Source organism: Anomaloglossus baeobatrachus, chromosome 2 (genome assembly GCF_048569485.1).
Source record: "Anomaloglossus baeobatrachus isolate aAnoBae1 chromosome 2, aAnoBae1.hap1, whole genome shotgun sequence".
Taxonomy (NCBI): Eukaryota; Metazoa; Chordata; class Amphibia; order Anura; family Aromobatidae; genus Anomaloglossus; species Anomaloglossus baeobatrachus.
In genome coordinates this window covers 122,769,966-122,794,461 of record NC_134354.1, presented here as the reverse complement: position 1 = coordinate 122,794,461, position 24,496 = coordinate 122,769,966, and the positions used below count along the sequence as shown (strand labels likewise).

At 48.3% G+C, this 24,496-nt stretch overlaps 1 protein-coding gene across 3 annotated transcripts in view; it reads right to left on the bottom strand.

Annotated features, from left to right (window-relative positions):
* LYRM9 (LYR motif containing 9) overlaps positions 1-22,335 on the bottom strand; it is a 43,336-nt gene extending 21,001 nt beyond the window's left edge. Inside the window, exons 1-2 of one of the 3 annotated variants that reach the window (XM_075335305.1) lie at positions 22,267-22,335; positions 2,569-2,716 (exon numbers count right to left, since the gene is read on the bottom strand). In XM_075335305.1, the coding sequence (XP_075191420.1) occupies positions 2,569-2,694 (126 nt within the window). In that variant the 5' untranslated portion in view covers positions 2,695-2,716; positions 22,267-22,335. Of the gene's footprint in view, positions 1-2,568; positions 2,717-22,106; positions 22,157-22,214 lie in introns of those variants that run through there. The other 2 variants (XM_075335304.1, XM_075335306.1) reach the window with 2 other exon arrangements.
* Between the last annotated feature and the right edge of the window lie 2,161 nt (positions 22,336-24,496).

Here is a 24,496-nt window from a genome sequence, read left to right as displayed (position 1 = left end):
TCCTTAATAATTTCATCCAGTTGTTCACCGAACAGCCTGGACCCAGCAAAAGGGAGTCCAGCAAGGTACTTCTTTGAAGAAGCATCTGCCTTCCACTCTCGAAGCCACAAGATCCTGCGGATAGCGAGGGAATTAGCCGAAGCCACCGCAGTGCGGTGAGAAGCCTCCAGCATGGCAGACATGGCATAGGATGAAAAAGCTGAAGCTTTGGAAGTTAAGGCAACCATTTCGGGCATAGATTCCCTGGCGAGGGAATGCATCTCCTCTAGAGAAGCAGAGATAGCTTTGAGAGCCCACACTGCTGCAAAAGATGGGGAGAACGAGGCCCCTGCTGCCTCATATACAGATTTGGCCAGAAGGTCAACCTGGCGGTCAGTGGAATCCTTAAGAGAGGTGCCATCAGCCACTGATACAACAGTCCGGGCTGAGAGTCTAGACACCGGGGGGTCTACCTTTGGTGAATGAGCCCACTCCTTGACCACCTCAGGTGGAAAAGGAAAACGGTCATCAGAACCACGCTTTGGGAAGCGTTTGTCAGGACAGGCCCTAGGCTTGGTCACAGCGGCCTGAAAACTGGAGTGGTTAAAGAACACACTCTTTGTCCTCTTAGGCAAGGTAAACTGGTGCTTTTCTGCCAGAGAGGGTTGCTCCTCTGATACTGGCGGATTGAGGTCCAGTACCGAATTAATGGACGCAATCAAATCACTAACATCTGAGTCACCTTCGGACAGATCAATGGGGCACATGGAGGTAGCCTCTGAGCCCCCTGTAAAGGCATCCTCCCTGTCCGACGAGTCAGCTTCAGAAGCAGAGCCGCGAGACGAGGAAGGGGAGGGAGCCCTACGTCTCCTCTTAGGAGGACGGGGTCTGGGACCAGATGAAGAATCCTCTGTGAGCTCCGCTGAGAGAGCCCTAGCAGCAGAGGCGCCCTGAGAAGGGGGCTGATGCATGTTCAGCAAAGTCCGGGACAGCTGTCCCATGGAGTCGGCAAAAGACTGGGAGATTGACCTAGAGAAGGATTCTACCCAAGCCGGGGGTTCAGCCACCGGAGCCGGAGCAGCCGGAGGGACCACTGTGGGTGCGATTCCAGGCTGAGGCATTGTCAGGTTAGAGCAGGCATCACAATGTGGATATGTGCTCGGTTCAGGCAGCACGAGCTTACATGCAGTGCATACTGAGTACAGCCTTGCAGCCTTGCTCCTCGTGTGAGACATGCTGCTGGAGTGGGGGCTCTGAGCCAGAATGACCCCCAGAGAGTATATAAGAAGGTCCACAACCGGAGGTTGTGGCTTACCAGACCGTTTGTGTGCCCTCCAGATCCCACAGCCCGGACCCCCAAGCAGCTTAGCAGGGATGCTGCAGCCAGCGCTGATCGCAGAGAAAAACGCTGATAAAATGGCGCCGGAGCGAGGAGAGGGGGCGGGACCTGCTCTGAGAGCGGGATCTGGAGGGCCAAGGAGACTTACAGGGGAGGGGACATGTACTCAGAGAGGAATGTCCCTCCCCTGTGCCGAACGGCCGCTGGGCGGAGCCGCACTGTCCCTCTGCATGATTGACATGCGAGGGCAGTGAAATCGAAAGTAGGCCTCCGGCGAAGCCGGGGCCTAAATTTGAGCGATGCGGCCGGTGCGCAGGCACCATCGGCGCGGTTCTCAGGCGACAGCCAGAGAACCGGCCGTAAATGTCAGAAAAGTTACACAGCACACTCTCCCACCATAATAAAGTACAGGGACCCCCAGAATATAAACGTCTCAGGTACATAGCTTGCTGAGACGCAGGGTTCCAAGTCCCTGGGGATGAGTGCTCCGTCCAGCAGGATCCTGAAGGGCTGCGGATGGAAACCGGTCTCCTGCAAAGCATGGAGAACCGTGCTGGCTCCCACTTCAAGCCAGAGCCCGAGGGATGGTGAAGGAGCGCGGCATGTAAGGCTCCAGCCTTGGAATCAACCTTAACAACACCGCCGACACAGTGGGGTGAAAAGAGACATGCCGGGAGTCCAGGCTTGGACCCGCTTTTCTTCAAACTCTTTCCAAAAATGAAAAATCAAATGAGAATGCATGTGTGGATGTATGCCTCCTGAACACAAAGCAATGAACTGGCTAGATCTCGTTCTCCAGGGGGTGTATAGGCTCAGAGGGAGGAGCTACACTTTTTAGTGTAGTACTTTGTGTGTCCTCCGGAGGCAGAAGCTATACACCAATGTCTCGGTCTCCCATAGGAACGATAAAGAAAAGAGAAACAGAAGTTTAACAATAATTTACTTCACCCAACCACTAACCATGAGTGGAAAAAAAGATTTTGTATTATCATTCATATACTCTGAAAAAGGCCCAGAAAACTAAAAACCTGTCGGGGGATGTAAACTTTTAAGCACAACTGTAACAGGAGTGAAAGTGATGATAGATTTATCTTAAAGGTTTCTTAACGTATTCAGAAGGACCCCACTGACCCATAATATGTATATGTTTCTATGCATGTATACACACAAATGCACACCACATTGCCAGTTTATATACTTAGTCATTTAGGAAAAATATCTAGTTCTCACAATTGTGCAACCCAACCCACCTGTCGTACTGCATGCTTATAATGATGTTGAAGATTTTCATTTGGAAGTTGCTTGCAACAACGAAGAAGATACCGATACAGTTGTAAAGGCTTATGTACCAAATCCGCACCGGGTAAAGGTACCATTATTTGCTGAATATACCTGGAGCTGTAAAATGTAAAATATTTACAGGTCAGACAACTATAACAACTACATCCTAAAGCATATAGGATGCAGTACAGGGGATGCTGGATGGATACATTTAAAACACACTCAACATAGAAATTGCAACACCAAAATGGAAATGTCATGGAATCATGGAAATTGCAGGATCAATAGACACATTAAGGCCCCGTTACACGCTACGATATATCTAACAATATGTCGTCGGGGTCACGTCATTAGTGACACACATCCGGCATCGTTTGACATATCGTAGCGTGTGACAGCTACGAGCGACTGTGAACGAGCAAAAATACTCACCTTATCGTTGCTCGTTGACACGCGTTCATTTTCCAAATATCGGTCAAATTCCTGGATGCAGATTGTTCGTCATTCCTGAGGCAGCACACATCGCTCCGTGTGACACCTCGGGAACGACGAACACAGCTTACCTGCGTCCCGCCGGTAATGCAGAGGGAAGGAGGTGGGCGGGATGTTACGTCCCGCTCATCTCCGCCCCTCCGCTTCGATTGGGCGGCCGCTGTGTGATGTTGCTGTGACGCTGAACATCCCTCCCCCTTCAGGAAGAGGATGTTCGCCGCCCACAGCGAGGTCATTTGGAAGGTAAGTACGTGTGACGGGGGTTACCGACTTTGTGCGACACGGACAACAAATTGCCCGTGACGCACAAACGATGGGGGCGGGTGCGATTGCACGATAAAGCGACGCGTGTAACTGAGCCTTTAGTGATATGCAAGAAATGAAAACAAAATCGAAATAACTCGATTTACTCAGTATCGTGGATAAATACACACTCTTACAAGCCTGGCTTGCTATCAGTGAGGGGATGTCCACTATTAGGACAACCCCTTCTCATTCCACGTTTGCCCCCTGTGAGGTAGCACGGTCGGCTGCGCAGCAGAAGACACGGGATCCAGGCATTAAGGTTCACAGCACACGGTTTAATGTCCAAACAAAAGTCCACAACAATATACATGTGCCTCTCTAGCAGAGAACTCAGGGAGTTGTGTTCACTCCCTCACACCCGGCACACCAGCCCTTGTTCCTGTTTCCATTTAGCCCTTCCTTCAGCCTGTAGGGAAACAGCATTAACCCTGGAGTGGATTTACTTTCTATCATGGAGTGAGCACAACCGGGGCGAGACATACCAGCCGTCATAGATAACCCCGGTCACAGTCTCACATACCCCCCCCCTCAGTTCAAGCGTGCGGGGTTGAACTCCCGCCATCAAACATGGGCCGCGGGACAAGGCATCGGCGTTGCCCTGCAACCCACCGGCCCTATGTTCAACCGTAAACCGGAAGTTCTGCAGAGAAAGGAACCACCGGGTAACCCGGGCATTCCGTTCCTTGGCGGACCTCATCCAGACCAGTGGAGAGTGATCCGTCACCAAGCGAAACTGCCGACCCAGCAGGTAATAGCGTAGGGACTCCAAGGTCCACTTGATCGCCAGGCACTCCTTCTCCACTACGCTATAATTCCGCTCGGGAGGGGTGAGCTTCCTACTTAAGAAGGTGACGGGGTGTTCCTCCCCCTGAACCACCTGAGACAGCACTGCCCCCAGGCCGACCTCTGAGGCGTCAGTCTGTACTATGAACTCCTTCCGGAAATCAGGGTGTACAAGAACGGGCTGTCCGCACAGGACCCCCTTCAGGGCCCGGAAGGAGTCCTCGGCCTGCGGAGTCCAGCGCACCATGACGGACTTCTTGCCTTTGAGAAGGTCCGTCAAGGGGGCTGATAGTCCCGCAAAATCCTGTACAAACCTCCTGTAGTACCCCACGATACCCAGGAAGGCCCTAACCTGCTTCGTGGTCAGGGGTCTAGGCCACTTCTGGATCGCCTCAACCTTGTTAATTTGGGGCTTAATCACTCCTTGGCCTATCACGTAGCCCAAGTAGCGGGCTTCCGTGAGTCCCAACGCACATTTCTTGGGATTGGCTGTCAATCCGGCTGTTCGAAGCGCGTCTACCACCGCTTGTACCTGTTCCAAGTGGGTCTGCCAATCGGAGCTGTAAATAATGATGTCATCAAGGTACGCTAATGCGTACGCCTGGTGGGGTTCCAGCACTAAGTCCATCAACCTCTGGAACGTGGCCGGAGCGCCATGTAACCCAAAAGGCAAGACAACATAGTGGAAGAGACCCTCCGGCGTAACAAAAGCGGTTTTCTCCTTGGCGGACTCCGTCAGTGGCACCTGCCAGTACCCCTTGGTCAGGTCGAGCGTGGTAAAATATCGCGCTTGTCTCAGCCTATCAATCAGCTCATCCACCCGGGGCATGGGGTAGAGATCGAACTTGGATATTTCGTTCAATCTCCTAAAGTCATTGCAGAACCTTAAGGAGCCATCGGGTTTTGGTATTAGGACAATCGGACTAGCCCATTCACTCCGGGATTTTTCGATGACCCCCAGGCGTAACATTGTCTTTACTTCCTCTGATATGGCTTGTCGTCGAGCCTCCGGTACCCGGTATGACTTCAGGCGTACCTTCAGGTGGGGCTCGGTGACAATATCATGTCGTATAAGACTGGTCCTACCGGGCAGCTCGGAGAAGACATCGGGGTTCTGCTGAACCAACCGTCTGGCCTCTCGCCTCTGTGTCTTGGTGAGGGCTTCTCCAATCCTTACTTCCGGTTCGTCCTCTCCGGAGGTCGCTGGAGCCGGATGTGAACGACCCGAAGAGGAGGGAGATGGGGAAAAAACAGCCATCAGGTTTTCCCGTTCCTGCCAAGGTTTTAATAGGTTGACATGGTATATTTGTTCAGGTTTCCGCCTACTGGGCTGCAATACTTTATAGTTAACCACCCCGACTCTTTCCTTTATCTCGTAGGGGCCTTGCCACTGAGCCAGGAATTTACTCTCCGCCGTGGGAATTAATACCAACACCCAATCCCCGGGTGTAAAGGTCCGCACGGTGGCTTGTCTATTGTAGCGGCCGCTTTGCGCGGCCTGAGCCTCCTGTAAATGCTCCTTCACAATTGGCATGACCGCGCTTATGCGGTTCTGCATACCTAAAATGTGTTCAATCACACTTTTATGGGGGGTGGGCTCTTGCTCCCATGTGTCCTTTGCCAGGTCCAACAATCCCCGGGAATGTCGCCCCCGTATAACAATTCAAAAGGCGAAAACCCCGTGGATGCCTGTGGCACCTCACGGATGGCAAACATCAAATAGGGAAGCATCATATCCCAGTCTTTCCCGTCTTTTGAAATCACCCTTTTTAACATGGTTTTCAGGGTTTTATTGAAACGCTCGACTTAACCGTCCGTTTGAGGATGATACACAGACGTACGCAACTGCTTGATCTGGAGTAGCCGGCATAGCTCTTTGGTCACTTTAGACATGAATGGGGTCCCCTGATCCGTAAGGATCTCCTTGGGCAACCCCACCCGGCAGAACACAGCAAACAACTCCCGAGCTATAAGCTTTGCTGCAGTATGTCTGAGAGGTATCGCCTCGGGATACCGGGTGGCATAGTCAACGATCACTAGGATGTGTTGGTGCCCTCGAGTGGACTTTACGAGGGGCCCCACCAGATCCATCCCTATCCGTTCAAAAGGGACTTCTATAATGGGTAACGGTACCAACGGACTGCGAAAATGGGTCAGGGGTGCGGTAAGCTGACACTCCGGGCAGGTTTCGCAGAACCGTTTTACCTCCCCAAAGACCCCGGGCCAATAGAACCTTTGCAATATTCGCTCCTGCGTTTTCTTGACCCCTAGGTGGCCACTCATCAGGTGTTTATGAGCCAAGTCGAGGACCCGCCGGCGATACGGCTGGGGCACCACCAACTGCTCTATCTCCACGCCCCGTATTTCATCTACCCGGTAGAGCAAATCCTGCTTAAGAGCGAAATGGGGGTACCTTACCTGGGCACCGGGCAGCTGTGCCACCCCGTCAACTACTGTCATCCGACTCCGGGCATGTATTAATGTAGGGTCCTGGAGTTGGGCTGTCCCAAACGTATCCGGGGACACCTCCAACTCCGGGATGGGTTCGACCGTCTCAGCCTCTCCTGCCAATACCTCTAGGGGCGACCTATCGGGTTCACATTCTGTCCCTATCATGGGGACCCCTACGGCAGGTGTCCCGGATTCAGGATTGTAGGGCTCAGGTCCCGGACTGACCAATATCTGAGGAGACTTAGGGGGTCCCTTCCATAAAGTCCAAAAATAGGGCAGATCCCTTCCTAGGATCACGTCATAAGGAAGAGTGTTAAGAAGTCCCACCTCATGTTGCACCTGACCGCAAGGTGCTGTGATGGTGACAATCCCCGTGGGATAGTCTCGGCGGTCCCCATGTATGCAAACCACCCCCACGGTACGTCCTGTGGCCTTTACTTTAGCCCTCAAGGTGGATCGCACAAGGGTCACTAAGCTTCCGGAATCCAACAATCCTGTAACCGGACATCCATTCACCTGTATTTGGCACAAGTGGGGCTCCGTCTCTGCGGAGACCAGGTCAGCGGTACACACCACCTGAGCATACATTGAACCCCGCCGGGTAACCCCACAATCCATGGGCTCCGTGGTGAGTGGACACTGGGCTTCCATATGTCCCACCCGCTGGCACCGCCAACATCTAATAGGGAAGGAAACCCCCTTGACGGGTTGTCGTTTAGGGTACAGAACCTTCCGGACCTCAGGAACGGCGGGCGCGGCCTCAGACGGGACGGTAGGGGACTCCTGCACCGTTGTCAGCGGTGGGTCCTTGGCCCTAGGCTTGGAGGGGCCGGACCGACGGGCGGTACGCAAAGTCTCAGTGTCCCGTATCAAGTCCTGCGTAGCCACATGCCGCTCTACCAGGGACACTAATTGGTCGAGGGTACTCGGGTCACCCTGTCCTACCCACCGTTGAACGATGACGGGTAAAGTGCGCACAAAACGATCAACTACTACCCTTTCCACCATTTGCGCCGGGCTCAGAGTGTCAGGCTGCAACCATTTTTTTACAAGATGCAACAAGTCATAGGCCTGGGAGCGTACGGGTTTGGCTTCCTCATAGAACCACTGATTTACCCGCTGAGCCCGTACATAGGTATTCACCCCCAACCGAGCCAGTATTTCGGCTTTCAGGGTCGCATAGTCAATGGCGTCCTCGGTACAGAGGTCCAGGTACGATTTTTGGGGTTCCCCCGTCAGATAGGGCGACAATACCTCAGCCCACTGGGGGGGTCGGCAGCTTTTCCCGCTCGGCCACCCGCTCAAACACCGCCAGGAACGCTTCCACATCATCCCCCGGGGTCATCTTTTGCAACGCTTGTCTCACCGCTTTCCGGACGCTGCCGTCGTCACCCGGTCCCGGGGTTGTTGCTGCCGGTCCGGCACGGATCGACTTGGCCAGGAGAACCATCTGTTCTTGATGTCTTTGTTCCTGCAATTGCAAGGCTTGCTGCTGACGTGCATTGGCCTGAACCAGCTGTTCTTGGTGCCTTTTGTCCTGCACTTGCAAGGATTGCTGCTGACGTTCCAACGCCCGGAGCAGGTGTGCATTGGTCTGTTGCTGCTGTTCATTAGCCTGTTGTTGCTGTGCATTAGCCTGAGCCAGCTGCTTTAGTATGTCCTCCATGGCGTCACCGGGTTTGGGCTGTAGTATAGCCGCTCGAATCCAGGACATTTGCTACCGGGTCACCAGGGATGGATGCTACACCTCACCGGGCTGGCATGCCCGCATTCTCCACCATATGTGAGGTAGCACGGTCGGCTGCGCAGCAGAAGACACGGGATTCAGGCATTAAGGTTCACAGCACACGGTTTAATGTCCAAACAAAAGTCCACAACAATATACATGTGCCTCTCTAGCAGAGAACTCAGGGAGTTGTGTTCACTCCCTCACACCCGGCACACCTGCCCTTGTTCCTGTTTCCATTTAACCCTTCCTTCAGCCTGTAGGGAAACAGCATTAACCCTGGAGTGGATTTACTTTCTATCATGGAGTGAGCACAACCGGGGCGAGACATACCGGCCGTCATAGAAAACCCCGGTCACAGTCTCACACCCCATTAAAATAAAAAAAAGCTTATAACTCACCTCTGCTGCCGATGCAGCTCCAGCGGTGCTGGCACTTGCTCTGCCAGGGCTCACGTGAGGTTGTTACGTCACACAAGCCCCGTGCCCAATCAGCGGCCGCTACACTCTTCCGCCTTCGGACGTACACGTAATTAAGAAGCAGTAAGAGTTTTGGCTGCCCGCTTACTTCCTGTTGTCCGCTGTCAGGTTCCATTGAAATGTGATCTGCAACTTAATAGCATAATTGAGCAACATAATCTGAAGGAATTCTAGGTTTTTGCACTTGGTGCAAACGTTCGGTTTGGCGTTCCCTCCTATACGCTGCTTAAGTGGTTAGAGTAATCTTCCTGTGACCATTCATATGTGATTGCCACACTAAAGGGGGCTTTACACGTTACGATATCGTTAATGTATTATCGTCGGGGTCATGTTGTTAGTTACGCACATCCGACGTCATTAACGATATCGCAGCGTGTGACACTTACCAGCGACCTTAAGCGACCTCAAAAATGGTGAAAATCGTTCACCATGGAGAGGTCATCTCAAAACCAAAAATCGGTAATAGTTGATTATCGATGTGGTTCATCGCTCCTGCGGCAGCAGACATCGCTGTGTGTGACACCGCAGGAGCGAGGAACATCTCCTTACCTGCCGCCGGCCGCAATGCGGAAGGAAGGAGGTGGGCGGGATGTTACGTCCCGCTCATCTCTGCCCCTCCGCTTTGATTGGCTGGCCGCTTAGTGACGTCGCGGTGACGTCGCTGTGATGCCAAACGTTCCTCCCCCTTGAGGGAGGGATTGTTCGGCAGTCACAGAGACGCCGCCGACCAGGTAAGTGCGTGTGACGCTGCCGTAGCGATAATGTTCGCTGCGGCAGCGATCACACGAAATCGCATGCACGACGGGGGCGGGTGCTTTTGCGTACGATTGCTAGCAATTGCTAGCAATTGCTAGCGATATCGTAGCGTGTAAAGCCCGCTTTAGTCATATGCAGACTAGCTTCTCCTTTTAATTCTTACAAAATCCAGTGAAAATTACAGCCCTTGCTTCATTAAGAGAAGTAGGAAGAAAAGTTAGCTGGCACATGACAAAGTAAGAAAATCACATATGATTGGTTACATGATGATTCCTGGAAATCAACAAGCAGAGACGATTCCTGGACAGTTAGTAAATTACACAATGCTATTATATGGCATGCTACAGAGTGTAATTTTATAATTAATGCTCCCATCATAAATACATATGTAGTAATCCTTAACTTGTCCGACAACACAATACTTATTGTGACAACCCTGATGTAGTCAGGTGCAAATCGATTAGCCTGTGTAACTGCATGTGGAGAAAAGAGCTTGTGAAGTGTTACACCTCTGTGGTATATTTGAAATGAGTTCTGATATAAAATGGTCGGTCACAAGCTCTTTTCTCCATGTGCAGTTACACAGGAAAATCGATTTATACCTGACTGCATAAGGGTTGTCGCAATTTATGTGCATCCGATGAAAGTCATTTAGACTGAAACGTTATTTTTTGACACACAATTGCCTGTTAATAAAAATCTTCCAGAATTTCACTTTACTTTTGAGTGCTGGATTTATATTTTGTGACTTGATGGGGTTGGACCCTATCCGGGCACCAAGTCATATCATCTGGAGTGCCGCACTTCCTTATTAAAAAAATTGGATTTCTACATGTGTACAGGATCAGAACCAATAACATTAAAGAAATACATCACAAGAACAATCATCAGAACTTGAAGACATCACGAAAACACCATTATAACATGAATACATCACGAGAACCACCATCAGTACATGAAGACATCACAAGAACCGCCATCAGTACATGAATACAGCACTGTTGATCGCAAAGCTTAGTACAGTGGTCCATATGTTAGGCTGCCCCCTATACAATCAAATTGTATGAACCTACAACTCCCGGAATGTCCACAAAAATAGTAAGGATATGATGGAAGTTGTCATTAACTTGCCAGCCATAATCATGCTGCAAACCATACAGGAACCACAATACTGATGAGCAAGCATCACAAACAAACATTTACATCCAGATACTTCATAGAGACATCTTCTCTAATTGGAGTCAATCTCTTTATTTTCTTCAACATATTGATCAGACGCCACGCTGACTTTTCACATTGACAGCTCGTCTCTGCAGACGTCCATCTTAAATGCCCTTAAAAATATCAGTGTCATTTATAATGCTCTTGAATAACAATGTCTGCCCTATGCTGTTCCCCTAAATAAATACGTGTGCCTCACTGTAGTTTCTGCTAAAATTAGACCCCCACACTGATCCCTTAATGGTAGATGACCTCAACACTGTTTTTTTCCAATAAAATATTGCCTGCACACCATTCCCCCCTTATAATCTATAGCTCCCACACTGTCCACCTTTATTAGCTATAATCACCACACTGTTCCTATCTTCAGTGTCCTCCTTCCTTGCCCTCTTTCTATACTGGGTCCCCTTCTTCACACTGTCCCCCCAAATACAAAAATGTTTTGAGTACTCTGAATGAGCAAAGAACAGTAAACCATAGAAAATGTTAAGACCGTGTCAGTCACAGCGTGATCTTCAGGAACTTACCCCCCAAAGAGACTTTCTAGTATCTTTTATAGAGCTCCTTAATAATATTTTACCCCCTTTGCATACTTTCCCACGTACTGTACCTTCAAACTGTATCTTCTCAATACTGTGTCCCATACTGTCCCTTCACAGGGTCATTCATACTCATGTTGCCCAATCTCTATAGTGTGTCTCCTGATACTTTTCTGAAAATACCGCCCCCTGGGAGACACCTCACACACCATGCAAGATATTAATATCTCTTAATGGCAGAATAGACCTGATGGTGCTCCCATACTGACTGCACCGGGACACAGACCCCTCTCTAGTTACACCCTTGGCATAATGTAGTTATAGAGACCCCGATTTCATTGATGCTTCAAGGGACTGCTTGCTGCAGTTTTAATAATCCCCTCCTGAAAAAAAATGGTTTTATCACCAGATTACTATTAAACCTGCTGTTGTGTAGTCCTCCACATTAATGACATTTGAATAAACCCACCTCTACTACTGATTGGCAGCTTTCTCCCTATGCAGTGTACAGAGTAAGCTGTCAATCAGTGGTGTGGGCGGGATCATACAGAGTTCAGCATTCAAAAAACTGGTACATCTGCAGATTTGTTTTGGCCTTGTTTTTTGTGTAACAAGCATTGGTTTTGAATAACAGCATTCATTAAGAGTAAGTATTGGCAGTTTTCATTTCTTTACATCATTTACCGGATGGGTTAAATCATTTTATATTTTGATAGATTGGACTTTCACAGGTGCTGCTATACCAAATGTGGGAAAAGGAGTGATACTAATTTTTTGTTTCTTTATTTTTAAAAAAACTTTTTTTTCAATCCCCATAGGGGACTAAACTTCCAAAACTTTAGTATTCCTGAATATAGTAAAAATCAGGGTGTCTCATGACATCCAGCCTGTGGTTGGACATCACAGGAAAAATAACATGACAGGCACGGGAGTCATCAGCTCGCCCCGACTGTCATGGTTACATCACAGAAGGGCCAATGGGTGCCGAAACAAGAGTCGGGATGGATCGCAGCACTGATTGACAGTGGCATTTAAACAGAACAAAGACCAGGATTTTTTTTCCCCATATAATATAATATAATATAATATATATACCGTATAATATAATATAATATATATACCGTATAATATATATATATATATATATATATATATATATATATATATATATATATATATATATATATATATATATATACACACATATACATACACACACACACACACACACACAGTACAGACTAAAAGTTTGGACGCACCTAATCTCTAGAACAATTGTTAAGAAAAGACTGTGTGCAGCAGGCCTTCATGGTAAAGTAGCTGCTAGGAAACCAAAGCTAAGGACAGGCAACAAGCAGAAGAGACTTGATTGGGCTAAAGAACACAAGGAATGGACATTAGACCAGTGGAAATCTGTCCTTTGGTCTGATGAGTCTAAATTTGAGATCTTTGGATCCCAACCACTGTGTATTTGTGCGACGCAGAAAAGGTGAACGGATGGACTCTACATGGCTGGTTTCCACCGTGAAGCATGGAGGAGGAGGTGTGACGGTGTGGGGGTTCTTTGCTGGTGACACTGTTGGGGATTTATTCAAAATTAAAGGCATATGGAACCAGCATGGCTACCACAGCATCTTGCAGCGGCATGCTATTCCATCCGGTTTGCGTTTAGTTGGACCATCATTTATTTTTCAACAGGACAATGACCCCAAACACACCTCCAGGCTGTGCAAGGGCTATTTGACTTAAGCCTGCTTTACACGTTGCAACGCCCCCATCGTATGTGTGGCACGTTCAATTTGTTGAACGTGCTGCACAAACGATTAACCCCCGTCACACGTACTTACCCGTCCATACGACCTCGATGTGGGCGAAGAACGTCCACTTCCTGGAGTGGGAGGGACGTTCGGCGTCACAGCGACGCCACGCGGCAGCCGGCCAATAGAAGCGGAGGGGCGGAGCTGAGCGGGACGTAAACATCCCGCCAACCTCCTTCCTTCCGCATTGTGGGCCGGGAGCCGCAGGACGCAGGTAAGATCTGTTCATCGTACCTGGGGTGTCACAAACTGCAATGTGTATGATGAACAATCTGACGTGCAATTCTAGAGAAAGGTACGATGTGTATGCGATGAACGTTTTAACGTTCAATCGCAACCGCACGTACCTGTCACACACTGCAATGTACCTTACGATGCCGGATGTGCGTCACTTACGACGTGACCCCGCCGACACATTGTAAGATACATTGCAGTGTGTACAGCGGGCTTAAGAAGGAGAGTGATGGGGTGCTACGCCAGATGACCTGGCCTCCACAGACACCAGACCTGAACCCAATCGAGATGATTTGGGGTGAGCTGGACCGCAGAGTGAAGGCGAAAGGGCCAACAAGTGCTACGTATCTCTGGGAACTCCTTCAAGACTGTTGGAAGACCATTTCCGGTGACTACATTTTGAAGCTCATCAAGAGAATGCCAACAGTGTGCAAAGCAGTAATCAAAGCAAAAGGCGGCTACTTTGAAGAACCTAGAATATAAGACATATTTTCAGTTGTTTCATACTTTTTTGTTAAGTATTTCATTCCACATGTGTTAATTCATGGTTTTGATGCCTTCAATGTGAATCTACAATTTTCAGAATCATGAAAATAAAGAGAACTCTTTGAATGAGAGGGTGTGTCCAAACTTTTGGTCTGTACTGTATATATGTATGTAAAGGCAGTTCCATATAGGCAGTAAGATGCTGTATCTAGGCATACCTGTTGTAGAAAGATCAGCTGCTTGGTTGATTAAATATCTTTAATCAAAGTTGCAGAAATGCCCTGCACTTTGATTGACGTGTGCAGCGGGGGCGAGCCTTAGTGGGTGGGGTTCTGGAGTTTATTCCCCCTCCTTCGGCATCCTCCTGGTTTTCCCCCTTTTCTTTATTTGAATATTGTGCCACGCCTCCATTGCTGTTGTTGGTGGCATGTGTGCATTACCACAAGAATTATGTCTTCATTAAAATGGTGCCGGAGTCCGCGCATGCGCATACCACGATCTCCGGCGCCACTTTATTGAAGACACTGCAGTGAAGACTAAGGGATACTTTACACGTTGCGACATCGCTACCGATATATCGTCGGGGTCACGTCGTTAGTGACGCACATCCGGCGCCGGTAGCGACATCGCAGCGTGTAACACTAATGAGCGACGATCAACAATCGCAAAATCGTTCCAAAACGGTGATCATTGACACGTCGTTCATTTCCTTAATATCGCTGCTGCCACCGGTACGATGTTGTTCGTCGTTCCTGCGGCACTACACATCGCTGTGTGTGACACCGCAGGAACGACAAACATCTCCTTACCTGCGTCCACCGGCAATGCGGAAGGAAGGAGGTGGGCGGGATGTTACATCCCGCTCATCTCCGCCCCTCTGCTTCTATTGGCCGGCCGCTTGATGACGCCGCAGTGATGAACGCACCTCCCCCTTGAGGGAGGGATTGTTCGGCGGTCACAGCAACGTCGCTGTCAAGGTATATGCGTGTGACGCTGCCGTAGCGATAATGTTCGCTACGGCAGTGAGCACCAAATGTCGCACGAATGACGGGGGAGGGTGCTATTGCGCTCGACATCGCTAGCAATCGCTAGCGATGTCGCAGCGTGTAAAGTACCCTTTAGAGCGGCAGAGGTTTTTGCGCAGATGTAACAAAAATGTAATTCTGCGCACGTGCCAATGCCTCTCATAGTCTTCACCGCAGTATCTTCAATAAAATAGCACCAGAGATTGTGGTACGTGCAGGCGTGGATTACAGCGCCATTTTAATGAAGACATAATTAATGTGGCAATGCGAATGCACTGCCAACAATAGCAACGTCAGTGCAACATTCAAAAAAAGAAAAGAGGGCAAGCCAGGAGGACGCTGGAGGAAAAATAAACGACGACGAGTCGACCCACAAAGGCCACCCTCGCTGCACACGTCAATCAAAGTGCAGGAGCATTTCTGCAACTTTGATTAAAGATATTTCATCAACCAAGCATCACATATTTCTACAACAGGTATGCCTGGATACAGAATCTTACTGACTGTATGCCACTGCCTTTACTTCATATAGTAAAATCCTGCTGGTTGGTTCCCTTTAAGATGTTACCAGCAGCAATCAGAGGTAGCCCTGATCGCTGCTGTGAAAGGCAGATGCCAGCCATGTAATGAATATGTATACACATCTTTTTTAGGTGGATTCTGCCTGAAAAAACGATAAACACTCCCACACCTGCCACCCCCCCAACCACCTCCAACTCGAAAGAATGAACATAAGTTCAATAAGTTCTGCAATTTCAAAACGACTTGCTGTGCATATGTCCAGTCTTTTTGAGCTTCTTTCAACCACTTGAAGCATCAAAATACATGAATATTATAGGGAAGATATTAGTCATCTTCATGATTACATCTGATGAGTTATTGTGTGCCTGGCTCATACCAGGTTGGATTGTGGCCATATACAGGCACAGCTATTTTGCTATATTTGTACATAGTGAATTGTTTCTATTTATCTACATTTGCATATTGTGTGGCTTGTTTTACATCTACCCTTATTATATTATATATAGTATACTAATCAGGCATGTGCAATAATATCCATGTATTTTGGAGGCAGGCTTATGTCCAGGAGGGGGTCCATCAGTGTTTGATTTTTACACTGTTCGTGATTCAGGTGGTTTACATGTGTATGTTTACTAAACTTTATCAATTTTATTATTATGTTGGAATGCTCCAATTGATGCTTAGTGTTTTTTACCATATACAATCCTGTTTGTAGCATTGTGAGCAGCCCTGTCCATTCAATATTGCATCATTGCAGTGCACCACGAGTCACCGGTGTGGCAGTATGCAGTCTGCAGTCACATGCAATTGACTTGCTATGTCAAGTGAGTCACAAGCAACTTGTGACCAGCAACAGAAAATCCAACATATTTGCAAACATATGCGACTTTGTGCTAGGAAATCATTGGATGCGATGTCATAATACAACACTGAAGTAATTCTCGATGACGCACGCCTCCATGTAGCCCTAGCCTAACAAAGGCATAAAGTAGTATAAGTCCAGGGTTACACGACAGCAGAGCAAACTCGGCCATGCAAGTCAATAGGTCTGTGGAAAATTACTGACCACTCAGCTGACATCAGAGTGCGGTCTGATTTAAATGGACTTACAGAATGGAGAAGATGGCTAATTTTATTTTTTCCATCTTCTCCACATTCGATAAAATCGAATCACACTCTGATCAGAATGCGATTAGCGTAATAAAGACTCATTTTCTCAGATGAGAGAAGTTACACTTATGTAACCCTAGCCTAATACAAAGTTCAAAGAATGAACCTTTGGGCTCACTTTGTGCTCCTTACTGGCCATCTGTTAGAAGGGCAAAAGAAGGTTGGAAATTCAGTGACTCCATCAATGGCCCATCTATATCATGTATTGTAAGGATTCAGATGAAAAACCAAGTCAGAAGACGTGCACTGCAAAAACAGTGTGAACAGCCCCTTACTAGCCACGTAAAGAATTAGTTTTCATAGTTAAGGCTATTTGCAAATAAATATGGCTTAGACTATCTATAAAAGTGATTGTACTCATCAGGAGCATCATCCACTGTGTACTTTGAGCCTTTTTACACCAATCAAGTAGGATATGCCAATTTTTTTAAGAGGTGCACATATTTGGTGCATATTGGGCATACCATGACCCACAAACTAAAATATAAACCAGCTACTGCCTGATGTAGATTTAGGCTATAATGTAAGGAATTTCTGCTCTAAATTACAGTAAACCCATCACCCATAAGAAACTAAACATTATCTCACTAAGCATCACCCACTTTTTAGAAAATCTGTGCAGCTCGTGCAAACATCTGCTACATTATAACGCTAGAAAACTTGCATTTCGGAGTGTTATGCAAAAAGAAACTTCGTTATCTCAATAGGGCTAAGAAGGAAGTAGCAGTACAACACAGGTAAGTATTGTACAAAGATAAATGCCACAAAACTAGCACAGGTAGATGCCCATAAACCTGGCCAGAATTATGGGGCAAGAATGGTAACCCTAAATAACAAATTCCAAAGAGGGGGAGCTCTGAAGTGCTCAGTTCAAACTTACAGTCTCTGTAGTAATGGCCATATACACACCATGAAATATGCTCATATGAACGCAGACTTAGTGAGAGTCTAATCAGTGGGGGGGCCCAGTGGTGGAACCCCCAATTCTTAGAAAGACTGTCCTTATCCAACACAAAGGATAACTTGCTAAAATGGGAATAACCCTGCAAGATCCTTTTACATGAAGGGAGCACAACTATTTCTTGTCTAAGGGACACACTAACAAATAAACCATGGGTGGGCAATTGATTTTCAAAGGGGGCCACATGACAGACTGCAACTGCTGTGGAAGGCCAAACCAATAGGCTGAAATTAATTTTGCTCAACATTAGCATATTATATACAGTATGAGCCCCCCCCCCCACACGTCCCCCTATTTAAAGTATAAGCCCCTCACAGTCCCCTTATGCACTATGAGCCCCAATATATCATGTGTTCACAAAGTCCCCCTCTATACAGTATGAGCCAACACACAGCCTCTATATACAGTATAAACGCCTACATAATCCACAAACACAACTGCAGCCCCAAACATAATCCACCTATATACAGTATGAGCCTCCCATTGCGCCCTACATACAGTATGAGCCCCACATAGCCCCCTATATACAGTATGAGCCCTACATAGCCCCCTATATACAGTATGAGCCCTACAAAGCCCCCTATATACAGTATGAGCCCTACATAGCCCCCTATATACAGTATGAGCCCTACAAAGCCCCCTATATACAGTATGAGCCCTACATAGCCCCCTATATACAGTATGAGCCCTACATAGCCCCCTATATACAGTATGAGCCCCACATAGCTCCCTATATACAGTATGAGCCCTACATAGCCCCCTATATACAGTATAAACCCTCACATAGCACCCTAAATACATTTACAGCCCCAACATAGTACCCTATATACAGGCACACGTTCCGTACACCTATATAATAAAAAAAAAAACCACACACAACAGCCGGTCTGCAGTGCACTGACTCTCCATACAGGAGACGCGCTGTCATCACGTCTGCGGTCTCACACGCTGATTGGTGGAAGGAGCCTGTGGCCCCTTCTTCCACCAATGTATTCACTACTATCCACATCCTGAGGATGCAGATAGTGGTGATGTTAGGTGACAATGTCGGGTGAGAGAGGGCACGGTGCAACCAGAGAACCAGATGTGGTCCACGGGCCGGACTTTGCCCAGCTCTGTATTAGACTAATCCAAATAACGACAATACAAATGAAAGGTTTATTTCCTTTTTCAGATATCTGCAGCACATTTCAATTACATTATAGATGCAGATGACACATAAATCCCTCCTTTTGGGAGAATACGTCTTTGTTTTGCCTAAGGCCACGTGCACATGTTCAGTGTTTGGTGACTTTTTTTTACCTCAGTGTAAGCCAAAATCAGTGGGCTTGTCTTTCAAATTCTGAGTGGGTAAAAAATGCAGAAGTGGTGCAAGTGTTCCTATTAGGCCTTCTTTACACGGCTGTATAAGTGAAAAAGCGGCAGTGGAGTCAGTCAGTGTTTTGGATCAGTTTGTCCGTTTTTACCATCATTGTGTCATCAGTATTTTTCTGATATGGATCAAGAAAGAATTAAATTACAAAGCTTCTTCTATACTTTTCAAAGTTAAACACATCCAGTACACAGACGCCATCCATCTGCTGTATATGTGTTTTGTCATCCGTACTTCCGAAAAAAAAAAAAAGACATATGAGGAGCCCCATAGGTTATAATGGGGACGTGTGGCACCTGTGAAAAACGGATGCAACACGTACATGTGAAGGAGGCTGTATACGGTACTTTTCTTATGACTGACCAACTCCTGTTTTTGGCTTTAAAATAATAAGGTAAAATATCTCCCCATATACTCAACATATGCACATGGTCTAACACTCCAAGGCTAAGTTTAGCCCAGTGTATTTTTGGCCAGTTGCCTCATACGGATAGTCTTTAGCGTATGGGCTGGTGCACATGGTCTGTTTTCCTGAGGACCGCACAGGAAAAAATAAAAACACGGCATACACTATTGTGGCTCGATTTTCAACAGCACCTAAATAGTAGGCAACTCATGGACAAAGGGACAGAGCTACACACAAATCAGACAGGTCTGCAGTCTGGTCCGCAAAGGCCTGCGCTGGTCTGAAAATCGATAGAGAGAATAGTCACCCGTTCCCATAATGTAGAAAGATATGCTGTACTGAACGAGAACATAGAAGGAAACAGAACCTAAAAAGAGCGTGACAGAATGTACTTCTCAATATTAGGCCGGTTTCAGACGTCCGTGTTTAATCAGGTACCAGTCACACGCATGGTGATGGTCGCAGGCATGTTTGCATACGTGTGACAGGTAGCAGAGAAAACAAGGGTCTGTGAAATAAAACGATTTTCCATATTTACCTGCTGTCTCCAGCTCTGCTGCCTCTCGCTCATGACCGGCACTCATTATATTCACTGATTATTCACCGCACCCAGGACCTGGAAGAATGGAGCATCGCAGGGACAGCACCGCCAAGGACAGGTGAGTATTCTGCCAGCACAGTGACATCCAGGAGGTCATCGGAGTTCAAAATGAACTCTGATGACCCCTGCGACACGCGCGCTACAGCTTCACGGGTTCATCGGAGTTCATTGGGAACTGTGATGAGTCCCCGATGCTGTCCCAGCGATGATCCGGCTTCCAGGTTCTCACTGCAGTGAATATTCAGTGAGTATAATGAGCGGGGGTCAGGAGCGGGAGGCAGCATCGCTGGAGAGAGGCAAATGTAAAAAATATTTTTTTTAAAAAAAGATGCGTTTTTCTCCGGTATGTGTAACACTGATGTCACACGGATCACATCAGTGTGCGATCTGTGTGACACCCGTGCTGCGGGAGAAAAAACGGACATGCCTGCATGTGTGCGTGCGGGGTCATGAGAGGTCACACAGTCAGTGCGAAAACATGGCCGTGTGAGTAACAGCAAATAATAACATGGGTATGTGTGGCATCTGTGTTAAAAACGGATTTCACACGTACCTGAAACACAGACGTCTGAAACCAGCCTTACACAGATACATCTATATCAGGTCCCAGCCCAGCAAGAACAAGCACACAGCACGCAGGTCCCAGCCCAGGCAGTACAAGCACACAGCACAACACGCAGGTCCCAGCCCAGGCAGTACAAGCACACAGCACAACACACAAGTCCCAGCCCAGGCAGTACAAGCACACAGCACAACACGCAAGTCCCAGCCCAGGCAGTACAAGCACACAGCACAACACGCAGGTCCCAGCCCAGGCAGTACAAGCACACAGCACAACACGCAGGTCCCAGCCCAGGCAGTACAAGCACACAGCACAACACGCAAGTCCCAGCCCAGGCAGTACAAGCACACAGCACAACACGCAAGTCCCAGCCCAGGCAGTACAAGCACACAGCACAACACGCAGGTCCCAGCCCAGGCAGTACAAGCACACAGCACAACACGCAGGTCCCAGCCCAGGCAGTACAAGCACACAGCACAACACGCAAGTCCCAGCCCAGGCAGTACAAGCACACAGCACAACACGCAAGTCCCAGCCCAGGCAGTACAAGCACACAGCACAACACGCAGGTCCCAGCCCAGGCAGTACAAGCACACAGCACAACACGCAGGTCCCAGCCCAGGCAGTACAAGCACACAGCACAACACGCAAGTCCCAGCCCAGGCAGTACAAGCACACAGCACAACACGCAGGTCCCAGCCCATGCAGTACAAGCACACAGCACAACACGCAAGTCCCAGCCCAGGCAGTACAAGCACACAGCACAACACATATGTCCCATCACAGGCAGTACAAGCACACAGCACAACACGCAAGTCCCAGCCCAGGCAGTACAAGCACACAGCACAACACGCAGGTCCCAGCCCAGGCAGTACAAGCACACAGCACAACACGCAGGTCCCAGCCCAGGCAGTACAAGCACACAGCACAACATGCAGGTCCCAGCCCAGGCAGTACAAGCACACAGCACAACACGCAGGTCCCAGCCCAGGCAGTACAAGCACACAGCACAACACGCAGGTCCCAGCCCAGGCAGTACAAGCACACAGCACAACACATATGTCCCAGCACAGGCAGTACAAGCACACAGCACAACACGCAAGTCCCAGCACAGGCAGTACGAGCACACAGCACAACACGCAAGTCCCAGCACAGGCAGTACAAGCACACAGCACAACACGCAAGTCCCAGCCCAGGCAGTACAAGCACACAGCACAACACGCAAGTCCCAGCCCAGGCAGTACAAGCATGCAGGTCCCAGTATAGGTAGTACATGTACACAGCACAACACGCAGGCAGTACAAGCACACAGCGCAAGCAAGCAAGCAGGTCCCAGCACAGGTAGTACAAGCACACAGCATAATTTCACAGGTCCCAGCACAGGCAGTACAAGCACAAAGAAAAAGATCGCAGCACAGTCAATACAAGCAGAAGGTCACAGGTCCTGGCACAGGCAGTACAAGCACGCAGGTCCCAGTACAAGCACGCAGGCACTAGAAGCGCACAGCAGAAGCACGAAAGTCCAGTATGAGCAACACACACACACACACACACACACACACACACACACACACACACACACACACACACACACACACCTCAGTATCGGAAGCAAGGTGACATCAGAGCAGTAGCGTAAGTCACGTAATGACAGAGGTGACCTCTGAGAGGTCAGTGTGCTCGGCGCTGTAGCACTGCACTCATACTTTATTTCCATGACGTGCTCTTCTCTGGCATACAGACCGCTCAGTATCTTACACTGTCTGGGGACTGTGATTCCTTCCGGTGGAGAGGTCGCAAATATTTCCTTCTTTCTGCTCAGTCCACAATTTATGGAACCAAATGAGCTGTAGGCGCCACCTGGTGGCAGACAGTTGTTATTACAGCTGGGGCATAGCGCACTGTCCTTGTATTCATAGTAATTTCTGTCATTTTTAAAATGTTTTTGTTCAGAAGCAAAAGCGATAAAATGAGATGAGTCACAAAAATATGTCATTTCCAAAAGCGGACAGCCTCATATTTATGGGATTTGTGCCTTTTTTCTAATGAAGGTATGGCAGAGAAATGGTTGTATAATGTGAACTTTGCTGTGGATATTGTTGCAGATTTGATGCAATTTTCACACTTTGCATTGCAAAAGATTTAGGCTGCGATATTTTAAGTCTGGCGTAAAATGCTTTAAAAAGTGGCAAAATTTTTGCACAACAAGAAGTTATTCAAAAAAGATCAGGTGCTTAGGTAATCCCTACCAAAATGGATGTGGACAGGGCTTGGTGATGCCCGCTCATCACATTCATAACCATCTGAGGCCTGCCTTATGCCACAAAGATGACTGGAGTAAGGTTTGCAGCAAGACTACTTTTAGGAAGTGCCTGATTCATTAAGATCTAGGCTCCTCTTAGGCTATGTGCCCACACTGCGGAAAATGCACGGATTTTGCCGCGGATTTCTCGTGGAAAAGCCGCGGATTTCCCGAAAATCTGCAGCTCAGGCACTTCCCAGCCATTTCTATGGCATTTTGGAAATGCTGTGCCCACACCGGATTTCATGCGGATTTTGATCCGGAAAAATCTGCAACATGTCAATCATTGTTGCGGATTTTCATCCGGATTTTGGCTTTAAAATTGGGGAAAAAAAAAAATCCGCACCAAAATCCGCATCAAATCCGCGGCAAATCCGCACCTTTGAAAAGGTGCGGATTTTGCGGGAAAGCTGCGGATTTTGATGCAGAAAAATCCGCAACTACATTCTCCCGTGGACACATAGCCTTAGGGTACGTGCCCACGATCAAGATTAGTAGCGTACTTTTGCTGTGTCCAAAAAGGTACATTGTACAGTAGAAGGACTGTGGATGGGGTTTCTAGAAATCCAATGCCAACTGTGCTTTTCTTCTATGGAGTGTAAACTGACCTGTTGCGCAGTTTTCCGAGTCTCAGCATGTCAATTTATTATTGCTGAGATGCGAGTGTTCTCAGTTGGAGAACACAGTAAAAATACGCTGGGCCCAGAATCCTGATCGTGGGCACGGACAGCTGCATCCCCTCACGGAGAACCCTCGCTTCTCCACAAGAGGAATTACACTGCGTCTGGAACACAGTATCTTCCTGATCGTAGGAACATGGTCTTAAACAGAACCTTTCATCACAAGTTAGCATGTTAAAGTAAAGGTATGGCCATAATAGCACTGTTATAAAGATTTAATATTTACCTTTAGTGAATAAATCCACATCCTGGTTGTTCTTTAATCCATATTTGAAGTTTGGGTGTAGTAAACTTTTGGGGCAGGGACTGTGGGTAGGGTCTTTAGCTCTGCCTCAGCCTCTTCACCTGCTTCTGGTGTCTGTGACGCCCTAGGGCTGTGGGGTACTTGGTCCCGGGTGCATGGTGCGCAGGGGGGATAAGTCGTGGTCGAGGACGATGCCCGGTTCCGTGACCCTGGGGTTCTGTCCGATAAAAAGGGGGTGAAAAATGGTAGAAAATCAAGGAAAATAAAATAAGAGTTTGTTGACTACGCCACTTGCGGTGTGCGGCCAGGTTATTGAAGCTGCCGCTGCAGGGTACTGCTGGGGGCTGGTGGAGTAATGCAGTTTAGGTGTTTTGGGCCCTCCGCAAGCACGGCTAGGCCCCAGCAGTGGATGATGAGGGGACAATAGTAGGGGACAGTCAATGCATGCGTACGGAGGCGAGAAGGAAACAGTCCACACCGATATTGCAGTTTCAACTTGCCTTTTTACTTTTGGCTTTGTACCTGGACCTGCTGGTGCCGGTTTCATGTGTTCCCGCTCCCCCTTGTTCTCCGTGCCAGCTGTGACCTGGGGTAGCTGTCCTCCGTGCACTCTCGTTGGTATTGGGCTCCCGTGGCTTAGAGCTTCTGGGGGAGCCCCTCTGTTTCAGTCTTGGTCCTATTGCAGGCAGCCTGGACTATTTAAGGGGTTCAATCCCCGGCCTCTCCTTTGCTGCTGATGCTTCATACTCTTTGGGTGGTGAG